This window comes from Mercenaria mercenaria, chromosome 2 (assembly GCF_021730395.1).
Source record: "Mercenaria mercenaria strain notata chromosome 2, MADL_Memer_1, whole genome shotgun sequence".
NCBI classification, from domain to species: Eukaryota; Metazoa; Mollusca; class Bivalvia; order Venerida; family Veneridae; genus Mercenaria; species Mercenaria mercenaria.
The window spans coordinates 72990277-73012399 of NC_069362.1; the positions used below are offsets into that span (position 1 = coordinate 72990277).

The 22123-nt window shown below is 34.5% G+C and overlaps 1 protein-coding gene across 2 annotated transcripts; it reads left to right on the forward strand.

Moving 5' to 3' along the window:
* The first annotated feature begins 554 nt into the window (after positions 1 to 554).
* On the forward strand, positions 555 to 17767 carry LOC123542923 (uncharacterized). Of its 2 annotated transcripts, none has more exons than XM_053536942.1 (4): positions 555 to 749; positions 14562 to 15149; positions 16644 to 16729; positions 17030 to 17767. In XM_053536942.1, the coding sequence occupies exons 2-4, from the start codon at positions 14579 to 14581 to the stop codon at positions 17540 to 17542; spliced, it is 1170 nt and encodes a 389-aa protein (XP_053392917.1). In that variant the 5' UTR covers positions 555 to 749; positions 14562 to 14578; the 3' UTR covers positions 17543 to 17767. The 2 variants fall into 2 exon arrangements, with proteins under 2 accessions (XP_053392917.1, XP_053392916.1); XM_053536941.1 differs by having other exon boundaries at positions 558 to 753.
* The last annotated feature ends 4356 nt before the right edge of the window (positions 17768 to 22123 follow it).

The following is a 22123-nucleotide window of genomic DNA, read 5'->3' on the forward strand; positions in this document are numbered from 1 at the left end:
CTCTCTCTTGTACATTCATGGCGACGGATATCATATAGCGTAATATAAGTACGTTTTTTTCTGATTTTCTTGCGTTTTTGCTGGAACCTCCAGTGTAGAGAGTTGCAAAAACCGAAAAATTTAACGAAAAGAGCCGAAAAGGAAGGAAGGGAAAAAACGAAAAATGAAATAAGAAGAACCGAAATGGAACGAAGGGTACTGTATTATGTGTTGATAACGCCTTGAAATTTTGCCTTATTACTATTTTAGATCTTGTCTACATAGTTCTGAGGCGTATATTCATTCATTTTTTCCAGAAAAGGAGCAATCTGAATCTTTCTGCATAATTTCAACAACTACAATAAGGGACAGGCAATCGATGCATTTTCTACTTGCATAGATTGGTCCTTTGCGTGTCATTGAGCTTCTTTGTGTTCATTAATATAAGATGGTTGCGGCCTATGTGGATTACATGACTTTTTCGTAAACCAGCTTTCGATTTGTCACTTTTTGTAAGCCTGCTTCGATTGGACACTTCTCGTAAAGGAAACGCTATATTGTTTTCTTGGTTGTTGGCTTGCATTTGTCATGAAAGTAAAAAAGCTGAGAGCCAGGTTTAGGAGATGTTCTGCCTTTTAGGTAGATTTAATAGTAAAATCCTATCGTATACTGGCTCGTCGGGACGAGCCAGCATTATAGTCTGCTATTATTACGGTCGCCGTAACCGAAACCAAAAGTACCAAGGAAATATTCTTCTATATGGCAAATATGTAGGCGAGTAGATATTTGTCTTATTGTGTATTTTATGATTGGTCGTAGTTAGAATCTGATTTTATATCATTTATGAATCATGGCTTTTTACAGAGTTGAGATGATCACAAAAAGATTTAAGTTATCGTGCACTTTGGAAACTAATCACCGTTCTACTCCGTACATATTCCGGATTTAAAAACATGCAATAATTAACAATATTTCTTGCTGTCGCACTCAGTTATCATGCCATCATTGTTGTTTTTTGCCATCTTCATAAGTTTGTTACTGTTTATCATTTCATGTTTTGTTGTCAGATGCCCTTAAAGGGCATTGACTTTACCAATAAACTTTGAAACTAAATAGCTAGTCATTGTTTGCAATACAATAGTGATACAATACAAATTTTATTTAAAGTCCGTGCATATATAAACAGAAAACATTAGCTATGTATTATAGTTTGTTTTGTTCAAATTATGATGATTAATTGTCTGTCGAGCGTACATTTAAATATGTCAGCTGAACATGCACACTGATTTCTGTTCCTTAGATTATCTAAGTATTAAACACATTTTGAGAAAACAACATAGGCTATCTAAGTTCTTATTTGGATAAATTGTTTCCACATTTAAAACGCATAAGGCATATTATATGGCCACATTAGAGAGAGATTAGTTTATTTACCCTGTAGAATTATAGTGCCTTAATGTATGCTCAAGATTGCAGTGCAGGCATTCTTTTCACATTTGTAGACGCGTTAACTGCAAACATAGCCAAGAAGGCATTTAACTTAAAATTTGTATTGGTTTATAAGGTTTCTTCAATTAGAGCTACCATAAATTGTAAAATTTTAATTGGTAATATCAACAGTAAGAGCTTGAAATATTATATAATTTTCAGCAAACGATTTTTTCGCCGGGGGCTCTGCCCTGGACTCGATGGGGACCTAAGCGGTCCCCATACCCCTCACCTTTTTGGTGAATCCTCTTTTCTTTAGGCCTTCCTACGCGCCTGCATTTTAAAGAATGTACAATTAATAATGCCACTCGTTGAATACATTACGAGAATACTGGATTCATTTACAAAATCTCTTAGAATACAAAATAATAAACAAAGAAAGATGAACAAGAATAGTCAAATGCAGGCACGTGTCCAGGTGGGGGGCCAGGGGGCCCGCCCCCCCCCCCCCAGATGGCTGGCTAGTTACGATTTTTATTACTATGGGCCCCTCAATTAACAAATTTATACACCAGCACAACAGCAATACACAGGCTAAAGAGCCATAAAACTGTGTCCAGTAGTGGAAATAAGCCCCAGGCATGTCACAGGTAAAAGTTTATCTGTGCATGCTTCATTGATAGCTTGATCGGTACTTGATTGGGTAGTTTATTGGTTCTGTAAAGTAAATCATAAAATGAATCTGAAAATTGAAACATTATGATGGTTGTATTTTGTTTTTACATTAAGGCACATTCCCCATTTATTAAATTGATAGATATTTATCCAATCTTTTTATTTTACAACAATTATGAATTTGAAACTACTGTATCAATTTTACTCTTTTGGGTCCAATAACCTTACTTAAAAACTCTCAAAGTTTTAAAAGTAGTTTCTCAGTAAATCTTACAAAACACATCTAAAACTCGTTACTTATGAGGGGTTTTATACATAAAAATATCATTTAATATGTATAAAATACACATCTATTTATTTTTATAGATCTTTGGTACAGTTAAGAGTTCATTGTCATTTGAAATCTGTGATGTAAATAGTAATTGTCATAATACTTCGTTTGTTTTCTAAAAAACATTTGGCCATTTTGCAAATAGGATACCCTTAATAATTAGACTAGCCACTAGACTGATAATTACGATATTTCTATGATTTTTTTTCTTTTTTATGTTCATAGAGACAAAAGCCAGTCTATTCTAGAGATTTTCTTAGAGGACTGATGTTAAAATTGTAATATCGGACATAGTATATAGACTGGCTCAGTTCACTACATGAAATCATAAAAATGTGAATAAAATCATCATAGTCTAGGAGCTAGTCTACTGAATAATCATCTTAAAACTTCAACATTTTTTTTCAACTGGGCATCATACAGAAAAATAAGTCCATACACTGTGACTGTACAATCATACATACATTGAAAAGGCTTGATGAAATGATTAAAAAGTAGACTTTTCCTTAAATATATAATACATTCATGCATCCTTAAAGGTGTTTCAGGTAGCAGGAAAATGCATCTATTCATGTGCCATATTAAAAAATTTTCACGATCGGGAGGGGATACCCCTCCCGAACCCACCCCAAGTTGGGCCCCCCCATCAAACAAATCCTGCACACGGGCCTGAAATGCATTGCAGAATTTTACTGTCTGACAAGGGTACAGTTCTATTTCTGAGCTATTTTTTTCAGCATTTTTTTTTCAAAACTTAGTAAAACCTGATAATTAATGTCAGGATATTACACTCCTTCAGGGATTAGGGCTATCCTCCAGGCACATGTCATAACATGTTTGATTAATCTCTGCATATCTTGTTAATATTACTTAACTGGTATGACATTAACTGCTACAACATTAGATCAAAATACACAAGTTTATTTAATTATCTATATATTCTAGATAATCAAATTAAAATGATAATTATGTGGGATGAAAAATTAAGATGACTATGATATAAATATATCTTGTCACTTTGCAATGATTTTAAAATAATCTTTCAAATTCAAAATTATTTATATATAAAAAAGTTTTGACCCTGTTTTTTATATATAAAATCTAATCTTTTTCATTTCGCTGATTGTGGTTATTGATACATACACAGAATGAAAGGCAGCCTGTACAAATAATGGAATGTAGGACGTTTTGGCCAGCGGACGTTTTGGTCCGGACGTTTCGGCCTAGGATCTTTCGGCCTAGGATGTTTTGGCCAGGCATTTTTTGAGGGTAGGACGTTTTGGCCAAAAATAAATTGTGGTTCCATATCGTGCAAAATCTGGTCTGGAGATTATTCTAAAGAATGTTATAGTATAAGTGAACAAATTAAACTGATAGTAAAACATACTCATGGTATTTTATTTTTATTTTTTATTATCTTTTTATATGTATACATATAAACATATACACATTGTATATGTACATATACATATTGTATGTATTTGTGTATGTGAAAATATTTGCCATTTACAACAAACCAAAAGAGTTATGAAAATAAATTTTATTCACAATTATTTTTCTAAAAAGAATGATTAATTATACTGTATATATGGTAACATATTAATGTCCAGATCATAATTTGCATATTATGGAAATAGTTTTTTTTTGGCCAAAACATCCTACCTCAAAAATTTGTTTGGCCAAAACATCCTAGGCCAAAAGATCCTAGGCCAAAACGTCCGTGGCCAAATCGTCCGTCCTCCCAAATAATATGATAACATAAGATAAGAATAATTAGTATAGTTGCAGTGGTGCTGACTTTATAATCAAGCTAATTGATAGCAATCATACGCCCTCAGTAAGAACCTAATTAACACCTTGGTGTGAGAAGAAAAGAAATTTTGTAGTATTTTTGCTTTTCCTGGGCTTGTTCCATGGACTGTATATAGGTAAACTCGGCTCTACATTTTTGAGAAACGCATCTTGGTTAGATAGAATTATTGAAGTATGCAAATTAAAGCAGAATATAACACATCTTTAAGCTACTGTAAATAATTGTACAGTCGAGTCCACTTAATACGAACTCGCTTGATACGAATTTTCGGATTAAACGAACAAAGTCCGAATTCCCCGGCCGAGTCCTTCTATTTTCTTTGTAAAATTATTTCGGTAATAGCGAACTCGCTTCATACGAATAATCGGTAGATACGAACACATTTTGGATGTCCCAATAAGCTTAAATATTATACTTTTCCATCTTTTGATACGAAATAATTTTAGAAGTCGGGGCCGTTATAAAATGTGTTGAAAATAATAATATGGTCAACCTTGTGCCGCGTGGTAATTGGACAAAGGAGTAGTTCACACTTATTCACAAACAAACACTCGGTCCTTTGTGTATCATTTCAATATAAAACAATTTAATCAATTGACAGGTCAAGATTTAAAGAGGTGTGAATAATTCTAAACACATTATTGACGTTCTAGTGTCTATACAGGTAGGCTGTGTCTTACAAAATATACAAACTTTTATCCCTCTTAGAATGATTGTTATTTAGTACAAGCTTCAATGTTGGCGGTAGATATAATTTGGCGCTCTGGACCTCGACCGCATATTAAAATTTAAATTAATAAGTTTTACGTGTTTAAGTATGACGTTTGTTGCGTAATTTCAATGTTATCTGAATAAATTAACTAAATCAGTTTAAAACTATTAACTACTTTCATATATCGGAATCTATTCACCGATGATACCGGTGATACTGCCCAACTTGCTCGGACAAATTATCTGGTCATACATTCATTAATACGAATTTCGTTTGATACGAACATATTTCTTAGGTCCGGATGAGTTCGTATAAAGCGAGTTTGACTGTATTTTATGGACTTTCTAGATACCGACATTGTTCCATGAGTTATAACAAAGAACTAAAAATAATTTTTATAGCTCTTTGGTTATAAATAATTATGTATTAAACAATAAGTAATATGTACGATTTTACAGTAAAAATACTTGTTCATCATGCGTATGTAATGTGTATTTTCTGTCATGTATATGCTGGGTGAATTTATAAGTTTCGTTGAATGCATGGACCGAAAATATAAAAATAAAAAATGCCACTTTTTAGTGGTAAAGGATATACATAAAACATCACACAAAACAATTCCCTTTCTTTCAATTCCCTTTTGAAAGCTTTTTCCTTTTTTACAGTGAAGCGTTGTAATCTTGTAAAATTATGTTCTCGTGTTAGTTTCTTTTTTTTAATTTATCTCCCTGAAAATTTCGATTTTGACAATTACTGCATATTGGCTGTAAGTGTTTTACGCGTGATGTTTTATGGACCTTTGCGAATACACCGGATGGAGACAAGATAAATACCCCAGGCTATGCTAATCACCCCCAAAATACGTCTGTAATAAAAATCTTCAACTGAGAAATAAAGTAGAGATGTTCTGCCATGTATATCTTCTTATAGCTTAAACGATAAAACAAATATCTATTTATTAAATTATTTATCGGCAAATTGATCGTAGATGTACTTTTTTACATATTATACTTTTTTGCATAAAATTTTAGATGGATGTAGAAAATTATAAAAGAAATTTAGGTGACGGTTAAGCTGTTTGTTTCAGAATAGTTTCGAACAGCTGGACAATACAGCCTAAACTGAATTAAACACAATATAAATTTTGGCAATTTCTAGTGTCATGTGTGTTTTTAGATGCCTAGATCCATTACAATATAAGTTCAACATTTCATTTGAGTCATTTTGTGCACATTTATATTATACATACATTTGTTAAAAAAATCAAACACATTTTATAATTGTCTAAAACACATACTATCTTACATTTCACAATTGACCTAAAATATCTATTTGCTTTTAAAAAATATTGTATTACAATAAAACTTCACTGTTTCACGATATTCGCAGTAAGACCATAAAACATTTGTGAAGAGGTGTCCTCCACGATAATCCAATCTAAAACCCCCGTCTTATCTGCTGCTTATCAGCGATTATGTAATAGCCGCTAATTGATGGGCAATTTTGCACAACAGGGGTCCCCATTGGACCATGAAGATTTGTGGAGTAGGAATAAATTTTCCTTTACGGAGTGTAGAATTATAATATAGTTACAAAAATGTCTTTGTTTTCATAAAAAAAATATATCATGAAAAAGGTCATATACCGGTGAAAGTGATTATTGTATTTGATAAATATATACTTGTTTCTTTTTTTTTCAATTTGAATAATAAGTTTCGTAAAGTGTACCTTTTTTCATCTTCTACTAAATCAAATTATCACCACAGTTAATATGACCATCATTCATTAATTTGTAATTTATACTTTTACGTTCACGCAGTGATCAGTGAACGTAAAGAAGCCAGGGTTGTATGTAATATTTTAGGCCCATATATAACAAAATGTTCGCCAAATGTTTCAGTTATTGAACAGTTTATTGTAATATCGTCAAAAATTATACCGGCACACAGTTTGTAAAGCAATTATATAGAATTAATTCTAATTGCCTTTTTAATTTAATGCGGACTTTTAAAGACCAATTTTCCAATTAAAGATGTGACTTAAAGTTTGCCAATTCAAAAAAGTTTTACCTTTAATCATAATATATAAATAAATAAATAAAACGCTCGAACAGATATGCAACACATTGATAAGCATTGCCTTGTGCCGTCGTACCGTCAAGTAAATATTTGTGAAAAGCGTGCTCAAGATTGCGATTACTTCATTTTCAAATTAAAATGGAAGCAATTTGTCATTATTCAATTTTAAAATAAAAAATAGCCAGACAATGTTCAGACAATGGAGAATACTTCACGAGGTTATAAAGTAATGTCATTTTGATAGAAAATATTTTTTATAGCCCTTTAAAACCTGACATAACCGATCTTTTCAAAATTTCTACATAGAAATACATAGAAACCATAGTCATCAACTTCAAATAAAAATGGAAGCAATAAGTTTTAGTATCACATCGATAAAAAATATATTGAAATAAAGTGCAAAAAATGAGGATTACTTCACGAGGTTATAAAATTTTGTTAAATAACGATAAAAAATCGTTTTTAATGTTTGAAGTATATTTTCCTATACAAATCTATAGTAAAACTGTTTATTGATAAACGTTATCGGGTCCGCGATCCGTGTATATTCAAGGGAGACTACTTTTGCCGAAACTACTGGTCAGTGTATTGGAATGTTGGCCATGAACAACACAGATTGTAACCGAAATTTTGAACGCTAAACTATAATTTTACCGAAATTATTTTGTAAATTTATGCTGCACTTTATCACGGTGGGGAAACCAATAATGCAACGTCATCAAAACCGAGCGTAAATGAGCTGACCACACACAAATTTACGCCGATTCAGATAAGAAAAGCCTTATAACTTTTTTATTACCTCAGCTTTCAACTCGAGATAAAGAGCACCGTACCCAGCCTGGAGTATACTGTTCTGCGGTAGTGTTCCATGTTGTACGTATAGCTTGGTTTTTGCCCGAAAACGCGAACAGCTGGCAAAGAGGGTATGAGTTGTACCACACTTTTGTCTAAGAAAGTGAGTTTGAACCGTATTTTCGTGAAATGAGGACAGATTTGACGCTCATTTAGCATCAATGACTAGCATAATACTCAACCATTGTTCTATTTTGCTGTTTTCAAGGTTTCCGACGATATTTTATTCAAAACAAACAACATTATTAAAATGAGAACATCCACACTGACGACTTCGATGGAAAACATTCACACTCTATTATCATCCACTATTTAGCAAAATCTAGGACAAAAACGTTTTAGTTTTAAAATCTGACATGTGAAAAAGTACAGTAAAAGTGGTATATACTCTCTTTATTTCAGTCTCATCAGTGTACAACATATATTACATAATATACATAATAGAATATCAATAAAATGCACACTGCCACTCTATAAAAGAGTTATAAGAGACTTATAGCTAAAACATATCAGTATTACTTTTGACTATTAAAACACCATGTTAAAAGAAAGATGTAGCTGCTAATAAGCTCAAATAAAATGTTGAGGCATGCCCATAAAACCATATATAAGAAAGCAGCCAAATTAAAATTTAGCAGTACTGAAAAAAAGTAAAATGATTTTATCTCATCAAATTGTTGATGAGTTAATTAGCACCCACTTCTTATCAAAAATTATACATGAAAATAAAACAATCATTCAAATATCAAGAGCTGTCTACAAGACAGCTTGCTCCACTATTCAGCAATTTGAAGGTAAAATAAATTTATTTCACAATAAAGACCTCTACTTACATACTAACACTATGTCTATAAAGGAAGCATCCGGGAATATGACCTTGACCTTAGGTATAGTGTGCCTAGTCCCCTCATATACCCCGTTTGCATGCTGGACAATATTTATGTCAATTTATCAATAGCATACAAGCAATAGTAACAAATATATATATATATAAAAAAAAAAAAAAAAAAAAAAAAAAAAAAAAAAAAAAATTCCTTGAAAATAATCTAAGTATAACACCTTGGTGACCTTGACCTTAAGTAACATGAAGTTACATTAAGCTTTAAGCACAAAGAACAAAGAAAAGCAAAGGTTGCTGAAAAAAAAAAAAAAAAAAAAAAAAAAAAAAAAAAAAACTTAGCCAAAACGAAAAGGCACACGCCGACAACAGGGCACTAGGAGAGTAGCAACCATTTCCTTCGAACAGTGGAGCTAAACATTTTTTTCTTTTTTTCTTTTTTTTTTACAGAGGTAAAAAATTGTAAAAGTGTACCTTAGCATTATTTACAAAGATAAAATTGTCTTCTACTTAAAATATCACTACAGGTTTTGGCACATCTTCTGACTAATGATGGATATGTGAACAACACAATAAACTGTCCAGTTTCTGATAAAGCAAGGAAATTAGGTTCGGCATTCAATGCATGGTGGAATAAAGTCTCCCTCAAATCATCATACAAGCTACAACTAAGGATTACATGTTTTTCTGTTTCTACAACATCACAAAATGGACATTTTCTATCTTCCAGACTTAAATTTTCGTACCGGCCTGTTTCCAACCTTATAGGTGCAACACCACAGCGAAATTTACAAAATGCTGACCTATGTTGCAATGGCATTATCATTTTACAATAACTTTCTACACAAAAACCGGATTTCAAAATACAGTAAGTTCTAAGTTTGTTCCGTCCTCTACCAGACGTGCTGTCAATTCTGTTAATAGAGTATGCCCAATTGTGTACAAATTTTTCCATTGATATCTTCACAACATTTTCTACGACAACTCGTTTAGACACATGGTTATTTATGCCACAGTAGTTGTTTAAATTACATTCAGTTAGTATATTTCTAACATAGAAAAACCAATTCTTACATGACACACGTGATTTAGAAATAGCCCATTGTGCAATTCGCTTGTTAATTCTATCCGCAGATGTATTACAAAGACGCACCCAAAAATTTGAAACAGTTTTATATTGACGTACTATAGGGGGCTGCCAAGCCATCTCTCCAGCAAGTGCTGCACTAGGTGTATATTTACCAACACATAAGAAAAAACGCATGGCTCGATTATGCACTGCATTAATACAAGAGTATGACCGATAACCCCATATAGCTGCCCCATAGTTGATTACCGGCCAAACAAGTGTATCATACAGTTTAGAGTAGATATCATAAGGCACCCCTCCAATGGCTTTACATTTAGCAATAACTAGTCCAAGCGCACGACTTGCACATTGAGCTACCGCTTTTGCAGTTACATTATAGTCAAGAAATTCATTTAGGACTATACCAAGATATATATACTTATCTACAGTATCGACAATCACATTACCACACATAAAAATACAGTTTGATCTTGGAACAGACACAGGTCGAAAATGTATAACTTTACTTTTACCATTATTAATATTCATATAATTGGTATTACACCAGTCATTTAAAGCATTTAATAAAGTTTGCAAGTCATGTGCATTTTCAGCTAGTAAAACTATGTCATCTGCATACATCAGAATACAAATATTTTCATTTTCAAACGAGACACCAATCGCCAGAGACTTTAAATACAATGCTAAGTCATTGATATACAAATTAAACAATATGGGTGACAACATACATCCTTGTCTCAAACCAGTTTGTACACTGAACCAGTCTGTCTTAAAGGAATTAACCCTAACACAAGCATAAACAGATGAGTAGAGTGATTTCACTGCTGTCAACATTTTTCCAGAAATACCGATTTCTCGCAGCTTTACCCACAGCTTCTCTCTATTAATACAATCATAAGCTTTTCTGAGATCGATGAAGGCAGAAAATGTAGATTTATGCAATTTCTTCCTGGTTTCAATCAAATTAGTAAGTGACGAAATTTGGTCAATTGTACTACGTTTTTTTCTAAAACCATTCTGCTCATCCACAAGCTTGTCGTTACCTTCAACCCAAACATTTAAACGATCATTTAGAATAGTACAATAGATTTTATACATGGAAGATGCAAGTGCAATTCCTCTGTAAGATAAAGGATCTCTGGGGTCTGCGGAACCTGATTTGGGAATAGGGTTGATAATAGACTTTCCCCATATTGTCGGTACAATGCCATTACTAAAACATATACTAAAAAGTGAATGTAAGAATAAAATTGCTGTATTATTCTTTAAAACTTCTGAGGGTATGTTATCTGGACCCTGAGCTTTACCGTATTTAGCTTTATCAACGGCCTTTTTTACTTCAAGGATAGAAATAGGTTCATTAAATGGTAAAAATACATCACTAGATCTAGTACCATTTACGTTGGAGGCAAAGTCAGAGTTAGAAACATTATCATTATGGAACAAAGAACTAAAGTCTGACTGCCATTTATGCAGTACGTCTGAAAGTGAACAAGAAATATTACCTTTATTCAAAACAACTTCATTAGGTATGCTCTGTTTTTTACAATGCCAAACACCAACTTTCCCAATACTTTTCCAAAATTTAGTATTATCAACATTGCACTCAGTAAGAAGTTCTTGCTGCATGTTATACCAGTAGAACCGCTTAGCTCTTTGCACTTCACAGTCGAACAATTTGCGAATACTAACATACTCGGATTTACACCTTACTTTTTCTGCTCTTTGTATGTTTCACTGCATTCAATCTGCGCGTCATTCGTTATTTTGTTTCGGATGACAATATTTGTTTCTTTTCATGACATAAATATAATAATGTCAGTTTGAAAATATTGTTGCAATCCGTAGGGCGTTTGATCTATATAAATATTTAGTAGAGTAGAATCTACATGGATAGGATCGTGTTATTATATAATATAATATATAATATAAAAATGAAAAAGAAAACATAGATCTTTTTCAACCTTTTTAGTGTTTGAAATTATTTTTGTCCAATGTCATTGAAGTATTTTTGGAATTATGGTGAAATTAATTTTGGTAAATCAACATTTACTTCCAGTCGTGTATTAACCCGGTAAGTCACATACTGTACGCGGAGCTTAAATTTGTAAACAAAAGATACTTCTAAACACTAAACAGGTTAGCCAATAATTAGGAAAATAAAACTTCTCATCCCATATAAATTATTTTGGCACCAATTCACATATGCGAGATAACAAAGAATATGTAAATTTCTTTTGCCAAACCACAAACCTATACTTAAACACCCTTACAATTTTCATGGTTGATCTACTATTAACGAAAAATACGGCTCAAGCTCTATAAAACAGTTTGAAATTATTAAGATTTACCTATGTGAATAGGTGTCCGCAACTAGTAAATTTATTAATACAGTTGTAACAGTACTTAGTGTCTGAAATTATTTTTTGTACAATGGCATTGCAGTACATTTCAAATTATGGGAAATATTTTTTAATAAATCAGCATTTGGTTGAAGTGCGATATTAGTGGCTAAGCTTCAGCCGGAAAACCTTCTTTGCGGAACACTTAGACAGTCACAGCGGAGAGAGAAAGCCAAAGATGTGAGGAATGCGGAAAGGTTTATAAATACTGACGAAATTTAAAGGCGTCACATGAAATCACAAGAATCTCTTTCCCGTATGATGCTTAAGGTAGTTCAGCAAGTTCGAATCCATTTTTTTCTTCACTGATTTGAAATTTGATTAAACTCCGATTTTTTCCAAATTATAGAATAACTTTCAACTTGCGGTAAATTTTAAATGATAGTGTCATGTACTTTTTCTGCTAAACAAAATAGTTTGACCTTAAGTAAGTTTTCGTAATAGGTGCCTATAGGAAATTACCTTTTCAAAAATAAATTGTCCCAAATGCAGCTTTTAATGAATCATTAAATCAAATGTATAAAACCGTGTGTTTTTATGTTTGCCTTTATTTTAGTTTATACAGAATTCATTTTAGGTCGATTGTGAAGGGAACTCTAAAACTCGTATTAAACACTCTCGACATCTCATTTCTGATGGGATCCATCGCCACGAGGGTATGAGAGAAGTGGCCAATTTCCCTTTTAATGCTGAGCGCCAAGCAAGGGAGCTACTGGTACCATTTTTCACGTCTTTGGTATGACGCGGCTGGGGATCGAACCCACGGCCTCCCGCACTGGAAGCGGACGCTCTATCACTAGGCTATAGAGGTTGCCTTTATTTTAAGAAATCAGCGCATTTCAAGCTAATTTAAAGACACTATTTAGAACTATTTAATATTCGAACAATTTTGATATCATATTTTATCTTTAGACATATAATATTGTTGTCATGGGGTTGCCATTCAGTAAATGAATTTCGGTTCCGTATGCCGAACCCAGGCTTTATTCTACGTAATGATAATACATTGTATGCCTTACTGCCGGTTTATCAAATCTGCATTATCACCTTAAGTGATATTGCCCTTTTTATGTATAAGGCTGGATTGTATTTGATATTTGAAAGAGACTTCCATTTTCCGAAATAAGATTTAAAATATCTTACAGTTATAATATTTAGTTAAAGTACTAACTATCCGTGTTTTATGCACTTTGGGATGGATATAGTTATAAACAAAATACAATAACTATTCCAATCCTCTATTTGTTTTTTAAACTTTATATGCAGGACTTTTATTCGAATTTGTCTTGTAATCTTAAAATAATGTCTTTCTTGAGAAGCAGTCAATCTGAACACCGTATGCCCTTATGCCACACTATACACAGTGATTAATGTTAGCCTAACATATGCTCAGTCTTTGCTATATGATTTGGCAGATCTATTTTAACTTGTCTATAGCCTCGCGGTAAATGGTTTTAACAGCTGATTGTATGTATAGACAGCATTTGTTGTTGAACAACGTAGCTTGACTGCCTAAGACAATCTTTTAGGAAGCATACCTGCAATAACTGTAATTAAGAGTGTGGATGTTCTCCAACAAAGTCGTCAGTGTGGATGTTCTCACTTTAACAATGCTGTTTGTTTTGAATAAACTATCGTCAGATATCCTTGAAAACAGCAAAATAAAACAATGGTTGACAATTATGCTAGTCACTGATATTAAATGAGCGTCAAATCTGTCCTCATTTCACGAAAATACGGTTCAAACTCACTTTCTTAGACAAAAGTGTGGTACAGCTCATACCCTGTTTGCCAACTGTTCGCGTTTTCGGGCAAAAACCAAGTTATACGTACAACATGAAACACTACCGCAGAACAGTATACTCCAGGCTGGGTACGGTGCTCTTTATCTCGAGTTGAAAGCTGCAGTAATAAAAAAGTTATAAGGCTTTTCTTACCTGAATCGGCGTAAATTTGTGTGTGGCCAGCTCATTTGCGCTAGTTTTTGATGACGTTGCATTATTGGTTTCCCCACCGTGTTTATCATAAAAGTTTTGTCTCGCCTGAAAATCAAAAGAGAAATCAAGGGAGTCTAAGCACAATGATCTGCTGCATTCAGTTTGACAGGGCTTTTTGCCTTCACTTCTCATACAAGGACGACAAACTTAGTCTTGAACAAATACTCAGTTTATTTTATGCAAATACTGATCTATTGTTCTTTAACTCTTTTTATCATATAAACACCATTCTGTTCGCATATTTTCATTTCCTATGTAGAAGAAAAAGAAAATATGCTACAAATTCTTTGCTGCTTAGTGTTTAGAACTTAATTGTTTGAATAATTAATAATTGACTTTAAAATAGTGTTATTTCATTACCGACAGACTCGTGAGCTGTAGGAATGGCAGGGTTATTCGAGAAGCCACCAGGTCATGTCCATCCAAGGGGTTACGCCGTCTTAATCACCAACAAAGATTTTCGATGGATTAATTTGCCAATTTTAGCATATCCAGGAAAGAAGGTCTCAGATCCAACACGGAGAGGTGCGGATGAAGATGATACCAATTTACAATATGTTTTTGATACAAAACTTCGATTCCAGTTACTGGATAACAGAACATATAAAAACGTTTATAAATATCCATATGAAACATTTGACGTACCATTTTGGATACATAATAAGCCATCCGAACAGGCGCCGCCTATAAATCAAGCTCAGTGTAAATGTCTTAGTTGTAGAATTCAAATGACAGATCATTCTAAGACAGATTGTTTTGTTCTGGCTATAAGCACACACGGTGTGCAGGTTGATGGTGAACAAGAGATTTGTTTCAGTGATGAGTATCTTGCTGACAGAGTAACACTTTCTGATGTCATAGAAACACTCAGCGACGAAAACTGTCCAACACTCAGAGGAAAGCCGAGGATAATAATACTTAATTTGTGTCGAAGTGACCCAGATGTACCCAAAGGTAATTCTTTAAGATTCTTTCACTGGTTGTCGGTGCAGATAGGAATATCTGGCTCGAGGGTAACCGTTTAGGCGGTAGCGAAGATCTGTGGAGTTACCGCATAAACAGTTACCCAGGAGCTGCACCAACAGCAAAGGATCGAATCTTTTTCTTTATACCACATTCAAGAAATGATTGTAAAAATAAAATGAAACGAATGACTAACCTTTTGGAATTATTTTCTTATAGCAGCGTATTTAAGCAAACCGCGGGAAATCAACGTCCGTAAACAGGAAGGACATCATGACGTTTCAAAGACAAATAACAATGTTTAGTTCCGGTTTTGTTTTATCACTTGCAGTGTAACATTATGTGGTTCTGATAATATATTTTTTAATCGAGAAATATAGTATAAGGAACAAAGAGGAACACTTAAGGTCCTGTTTTATTAGCTCGACTATTCGAAGAATAGGGGAGCTATCCTACTCGCGCGGCGTCGGCGTTAGCATGAGCGTGAGCGTTAGCGTCACACAAATGTCAAAGTTTGCGTACCACCCCAAATATTTTCAAAGTCCATTGAGATATTGCTTTCATATTTTGCATACTTGTTTACCATCATGACCCCAGTCTGTAAACAGGAGCAGACAACTCTATCAAGCATTTTGACTGAATTATGGCCCCTTTTCGACTTAGAATATGCTTATTGTAATGTTAAAGTTTGCGTACCACCCCAAATATTTTCGAAGTCCATTGAGATATTGCTTTCATATTTTGCATACTTGTTTACCATCATGACCCCAGTCTGTAAACAGGAGCAGACAACTCTATCAAGCATTTTGGCTGAATTATGGCCCCTTTTCGACTTAGAACATGCTTATTGTAATGTTAAAGTTTTACTCATAGCTTATATTATACTATCAAGCACTGAGAATAGTCGAGCGCGCTGTCAACTGACAGCTCTTGTGTTATTAAATATAAAGTCATGCATAGATCTTCTACATATATGTAGTTCGTTATACGTCTTATACTGCCGGGTGTATAAGATGGAGATTTCTAGCACCGGTGAAAAGACGGGAATCCCCCGTCTGGTATGCAATTTATTCTACATTTGTTGTCGATCCATATCGTTTCATTCTTGGTAGCAGAACCCTGATCTGAATATCTCGGACTATTATTATTTCGGATGTAGTTTCGGTTGGTTTAAACAATATTTATTTTCCAAATATGCATTTCATACAAACATATATTAATGTGATAGGATTGAGGAGTAAGCTAAAAGCTTGTATTAAAACCTCTCCTCTTTTCCTAGTTTCGGTTGAATCCTTACATATGTGCGACTTGAAATCAAGTTAAATCAAGTTTTTAAGGTTTTTTTTTTCATTTTTAAAGCCATTGTAACAGCTGATGCCAATCTGCAACACTTTACTCGTGCAACATAGATTATACCTGATAGATAGTAACTTTCCTCAAGTTCAGCTCAGGATCGCTTTTTATACAGTCACTTGTTTTTTTCAGGCAAACAAGATGAAGTCTGGCATGACAAAGGACACACATATAATATTGCGGAACAAGATGATTTAAGCAAACCGCTTCAAAATTTGGTACTCATAAAATGTGTTTGTTTCATTGCATACGTAAAAGAAACTTTACACTGATTTCAGTTTTTCTGGATTTTAGTTTACATTATGCGAGTTGAATTAAGTGTGAAAATGTTTAAATGATTAATTGTTATACACAACCCTAAAATATTTGCTAGATAATGCGCATTTCACAATGATTAATTTTAATGTAATTCAATTTATTGTTTATCTGTAGTAATATCTGTATATAGCTTTATAAAACAATCGCTTTATTCTTGTTCACGATGAAGTTAAATTCTTTGTCTGCCTTCTTATTTTTAGACACTGTGTGGTGGAGGTGACAATACAAAAGAGCGTTCTGAAAAACAGAGTGGTTGTGGTAACGATTTCAAATGCCAAGAAGAAACAAAAGAAATCGAACACAAAGGCGTTGAGAAATGTGAAGACGAAGATGAGAAAAACAAAATCAATGAAGAGTATTATTACGGTACAGAAAAAGCTTTGAGAAATCTCCCTTCTAACTTTCTTATTGTATTTCCAACAGTTTCTGGAAAGAAAACTTTTCATAACTTCAAATACGGATCATGGCTTATAGATGAATTAAGGAAAGTTGTTGAGGAACATGATTTTGATAAGAATCCGTGCATGAACTTTCTCTCAGTTCTGACAACTACAGCCGGAAGGGTTGCTAGGGATAAAGAGAGTAAGGAAGGATATAAAACTGCAGTTTGTATTGTGCATAGATTACTCCAGCCGCTCATTTTCACAGATGCCAAGGGTAAAGAAGATGAGAAACCGGATCTAAACGAAGACAAACCAGCATCATTATTTTGAGCGCATTTCGCAAGGATGTATAAATGCACATTTACTCATGAAAATATTTTGACCTCAGGGGTTCAAGGCTTTGGATTCGCTATAATGAACATTCTGAAAAATGTATAGATAGCTTAATGCCTTTATAATTTGCTTCTAGCAATTGAAGCGTATATTTTAATACATTGTGATTGGTACTGTAGATAATCATTCTGCAAATTAAAATCACGAGTCAGCTAGAAATTACTTATATCATTGAATGTCATTATTTACAACATAATCGTGAAATGAATGATATCCTACAATATTTAGTGAAATATGTGCATATGACTGCCAGTACACAGACATCGCCTGGCACTAAAGACCTCGGTTCAAATTTGCCTGGCTTTTAGCTCACCTGAGCGCAGAGTGTTTGCACTACGTCGTCCGCCATCGTCCTCGTTAACGATTTGACTACATTTGTATTAACACAGGTCAAAATTCTGACGAAACTTTGTCAGAGTGATTCTGAAACGAGGTCATTTTGGGTAAAAAACTAGGACAAATCATTTCGTATTTGATTTTCATAAAACTTATCAGAATGTTTTATATTATATCTAGGTCAAATGATATGAGACAACGTTAGAGCAAAAACTTACGTCACTGTGTCAAATTGTAGGTAAACCTTGACGTTTACGCTCAAATGCCTACTTTTCATCCTAAATGTTATGAGACAAGGTAAGAATGCTTGTCTGAATAAAATTTAGGATAATTTTTTAACTTGATCTTGATCTTAACTTGATTGATTTGGTCTAAAAGTAGGTCAACAGGAAAAAAATCAGAAAATTTGAATCTTTATCATCTAGGGTCAAACACAATATCACTTTTTTAAATCCTAGAAAAATCTGGTAAAGCAGCCGGAACCATGTTTTCTACTGAATCAGCTGTTCGTGAAACTTGGTTACAATGTTTGTCTTATGGCCGCCAGGGGGCGTAGTCACTTTTCCCTATATGTAAATAGTGGAAATTTAAAAAATCTCGTATGAAACTGCTGGCCCGATTTTAAAATAATTTTAAAACAAATGGTCCTTGTGAGACTCTCTACCAAGATCGATTCGTCAGAAAACATGGCCACCAGAGGATGTCCGTTTAAGACAATATGCATCATCTTATCAGGGACTACAGCCAAAATTCACTATAACCTTGTGGTAAATGTGATGAAGAGGTCACATGGAATCAAAAAGGTATCTTATGAGATACATGTGACAGGTGGTTCCATGCAGATTGCCAGGGAATTGGTAACTCAATGTATAATAGACTGATTCACATTTCAGTTGGTTTTGCCAGTGGTGTGGTAGTAGAAACTACTCCTCATCGCTTGTAGGGTCTCTGGATTCTCTCAATGAACCAAATATTTATGCAAATCTCGAAATCAGTTCCTCTTCCAACATTCAGGTCACCCAAACCAACCTATCAGCAGGGTCATCCTTCAGCAACTCTAACCAGTCCTATTCCTAAAGCTACATCGACTCCAAATATAAAACAAATATCTAAAAATAAGAAACAAAGAAAGTTAAACAGGGCCGAACGCATCACTATCCTAAATATAAGCTGTCGCTCAGTAAAAAATAAAACCCCTGATCTACATCAAATGATAGACCAATTAAAACCAGATTTTTCTGTTGTACAGAATTCTGGCTCAAACCTGAGATACATACCTCTGAAATATTTCCTGAAAGCCTCAACTATAATGTTTATCGTGACGACAGAACGCACAGCCGGGGCGGAGCGGGGGGGGGGGGGGGGGGGTCCTGGTGGCAGTTTCAAAAAGTCTTGTCAGCCAGGAGCAACCAGAACTCAAGACCAACTGTAACTCGTGCTGGGCTAAACTAAGCATCCTAAGACTATCTATATTTGTTCTTACTCTAAACTAAATGGACTTGACGATGAGGATATCCAACAACTTTGGGAATCTCTGAAACTCATTTCAAAAAGAAGTATTATTTGGCTCCTTGGGGATTTTAAGATGCCTGACATAGACTGGACAAACGAAACATTGAAATCAACTTGTAAACGTAAAGACTTGTATGAAAGCTTTCTTGAAATCAACTTGTAAACGTAAAGACTTGTATGAAAGCTTTCTTGAAAACATTGTAAACAAGAACCTGGAACAGATGGTGAAAACTCCAACAAAAATCAAAATATACTTTATCTTTTCTTTACAAACATACCGTCAACTGTACATCAGGTAAACTCTTCCAAGTTTGGTAAATTCTGATCACGATATTTTCTTCCAGGAAATACAACTCAATAGAGGACGACCACTCCACACCAGTGAACATCTTTTGTTAAAATAAAGCTGATTGGTCAAAATTTAAAAAGCAGCTTTCGGAGTTTGGTGAAAATTTCAAGAAAAATAATTATACAGACCCCGAAATTGCCTTGAATACTTTTAAGGACAAGCTTAACTGGCTGTGCTTGGCATTCATCCCATCAAAGACAACCAAACTGAGATGCGACCTGCCATGGATAACCACTGACATAATACGTACAATAAGGCGACGGGACAAATTGTATTCCAAATTAAAAAGCAACAGATCTGACCCAAAGTATTATTCCCATCTAAAAGCCCTTAAAGCGTCCATAAAGAATCGCAACTCGTATTGGACATACTTAGAATCAGTCATCTTTGAAGGGAACTCTGAACCAGGCAGGAACAAAAAGTTTTCTAGTTTTATAAAACATAATAAATCAGAAAGTTGTGGAGTATCACCGCTAAAGAGTGAATGTATCACACATACTGATCCTGCAAAAAAGGCCAACATCCTAATAAGCAATTTGAATCGGTCTTCTCACGTCTCCAATCCCTAAGCCTCAAACAGACCTGTAGAAGTTTAGTGAATCCTCTATGTGCTGCCATGCCTTCAGTCAGCATAACAGTTGAGGGTATAGACAAACTCCTTAGTGGTCTTAGCCCAAATAAAGCTTCAGGCCCAGACCAGATATCACCTCGTGTCCTCAAAGAAGTTCACACTGAGGTAGCCGTATACTGTGCGAAATCTTTACCCTATTACTTCGCACAGGTATTGTCCCCCAAGATTGGAAAAGGGCAACTATTGCCCCTGTCTATAAGAAAGGTACAAATGCTTAATCTAGCAGTTACCGACCTGCATTTCATCAAAGCTTGTGGAACACATTTTAGTCTCAAACCTGATTACTTTCTTTGATAGAAATGAGGTACTTACCCCATTTCAACATGGATTCAGGTCAAAACACAGCTGGAGACCAAGCTGATTAGCTTCACACAGGAGGTTTTTGACAATTTAGAGAAAGGGCAACAGACAGACGTGATAGTCATGGACTTCTCGAAAGCTTTTGATAAAGTTGACCATCGTAAGCTTATACAAACTTAAAAGTTTAGGTGTAAATCCGGAAATAGCGACATAGATTTGGTCATTCCTACAGTATCGCCCTCAAAGAGTAGCGGTCGATGGTCATCTTTTAGAAGAGCTCTCTGTTTTATCAGGGGTTCCACAGGGCTCTGTCCTCGGGCCCTGTTTATTCCTGACTTACATAATTGATCTCCCTGATACTGTAAAAGGTAAAGCCCGCCTATTTGCCGACGACACAATTGTCTACCTCACCATTGACTCACAGACTGACGCAGAACAGTTACAAAATGAGCTCTCCTCTCTGGAATCTTGGGAAAAAGACTGGGCCATGGAATTTAATCCAGATAAATGTAAGGTGGTGAGGATCACCCGAAAGAAAAATCCAGTTATCTACCCTTACATCCTCCATGGTACAGAACTAAACACAGCCGACTCAGCTTAATATATTGGTGTAACAATCGCAAAAGACCTAAACTGGACCCAACATATAAACAATATAACAGCAAAGGCAAATAACTCATTAAGATTCATAAAGCGAAATGTCAAAACAAATAATAAACAGGTCAAACAAGCAGCTTATAACACCCATGTAAGACCCCAGTTAGAATATCGCTCCATTGTCTGGCACCCCTGGCAAAAACACCTTACCAGTAAAATTGAGAGTGTCCAGAGAGCTGCTGCTAGATATGTCTGTAACAACTACGACTTTACTGATAGTGTAACTAAAATGATTTAAGAACTCCAATGGAAATCTCTAGAACATCGTAGAATTCAAAACTCTAATCTTTTTATATAAAATCCAGTATGATCACAATCACCTGATACCAATAAGAAACCTAAATTTTCCCATACGTCAGTCACGCAACCAGTATCACTCAAATTCTTTCTTCCCCAGAACCATCAGATACTGGAATACTCTTCCCATATATATTCAGTCAAGCCCCAGCCTAAATGTCTTCTCTAATAGCCTTGTGGCTGTCACATACTAGAGCTCAGTCTCCCCTTGTTTTTATCCTTCTTTTAGCACACTTTATACTGTTCTGTATCTTTTAAACCTAACTGTTTTAACTTTGCACCATTGTAAACTAACACACTGTTTTTCCAGTCTCGCGCCTCCCAATCATAATCGTAAACGATTGCTTGGGAGTAAGATGTAGATGTAGATGTGTTTCAGATTTCGGAGTAATTTTAGGGCATCTTTGGGGTGTATTTAGATCTTCCCCAGAATGTT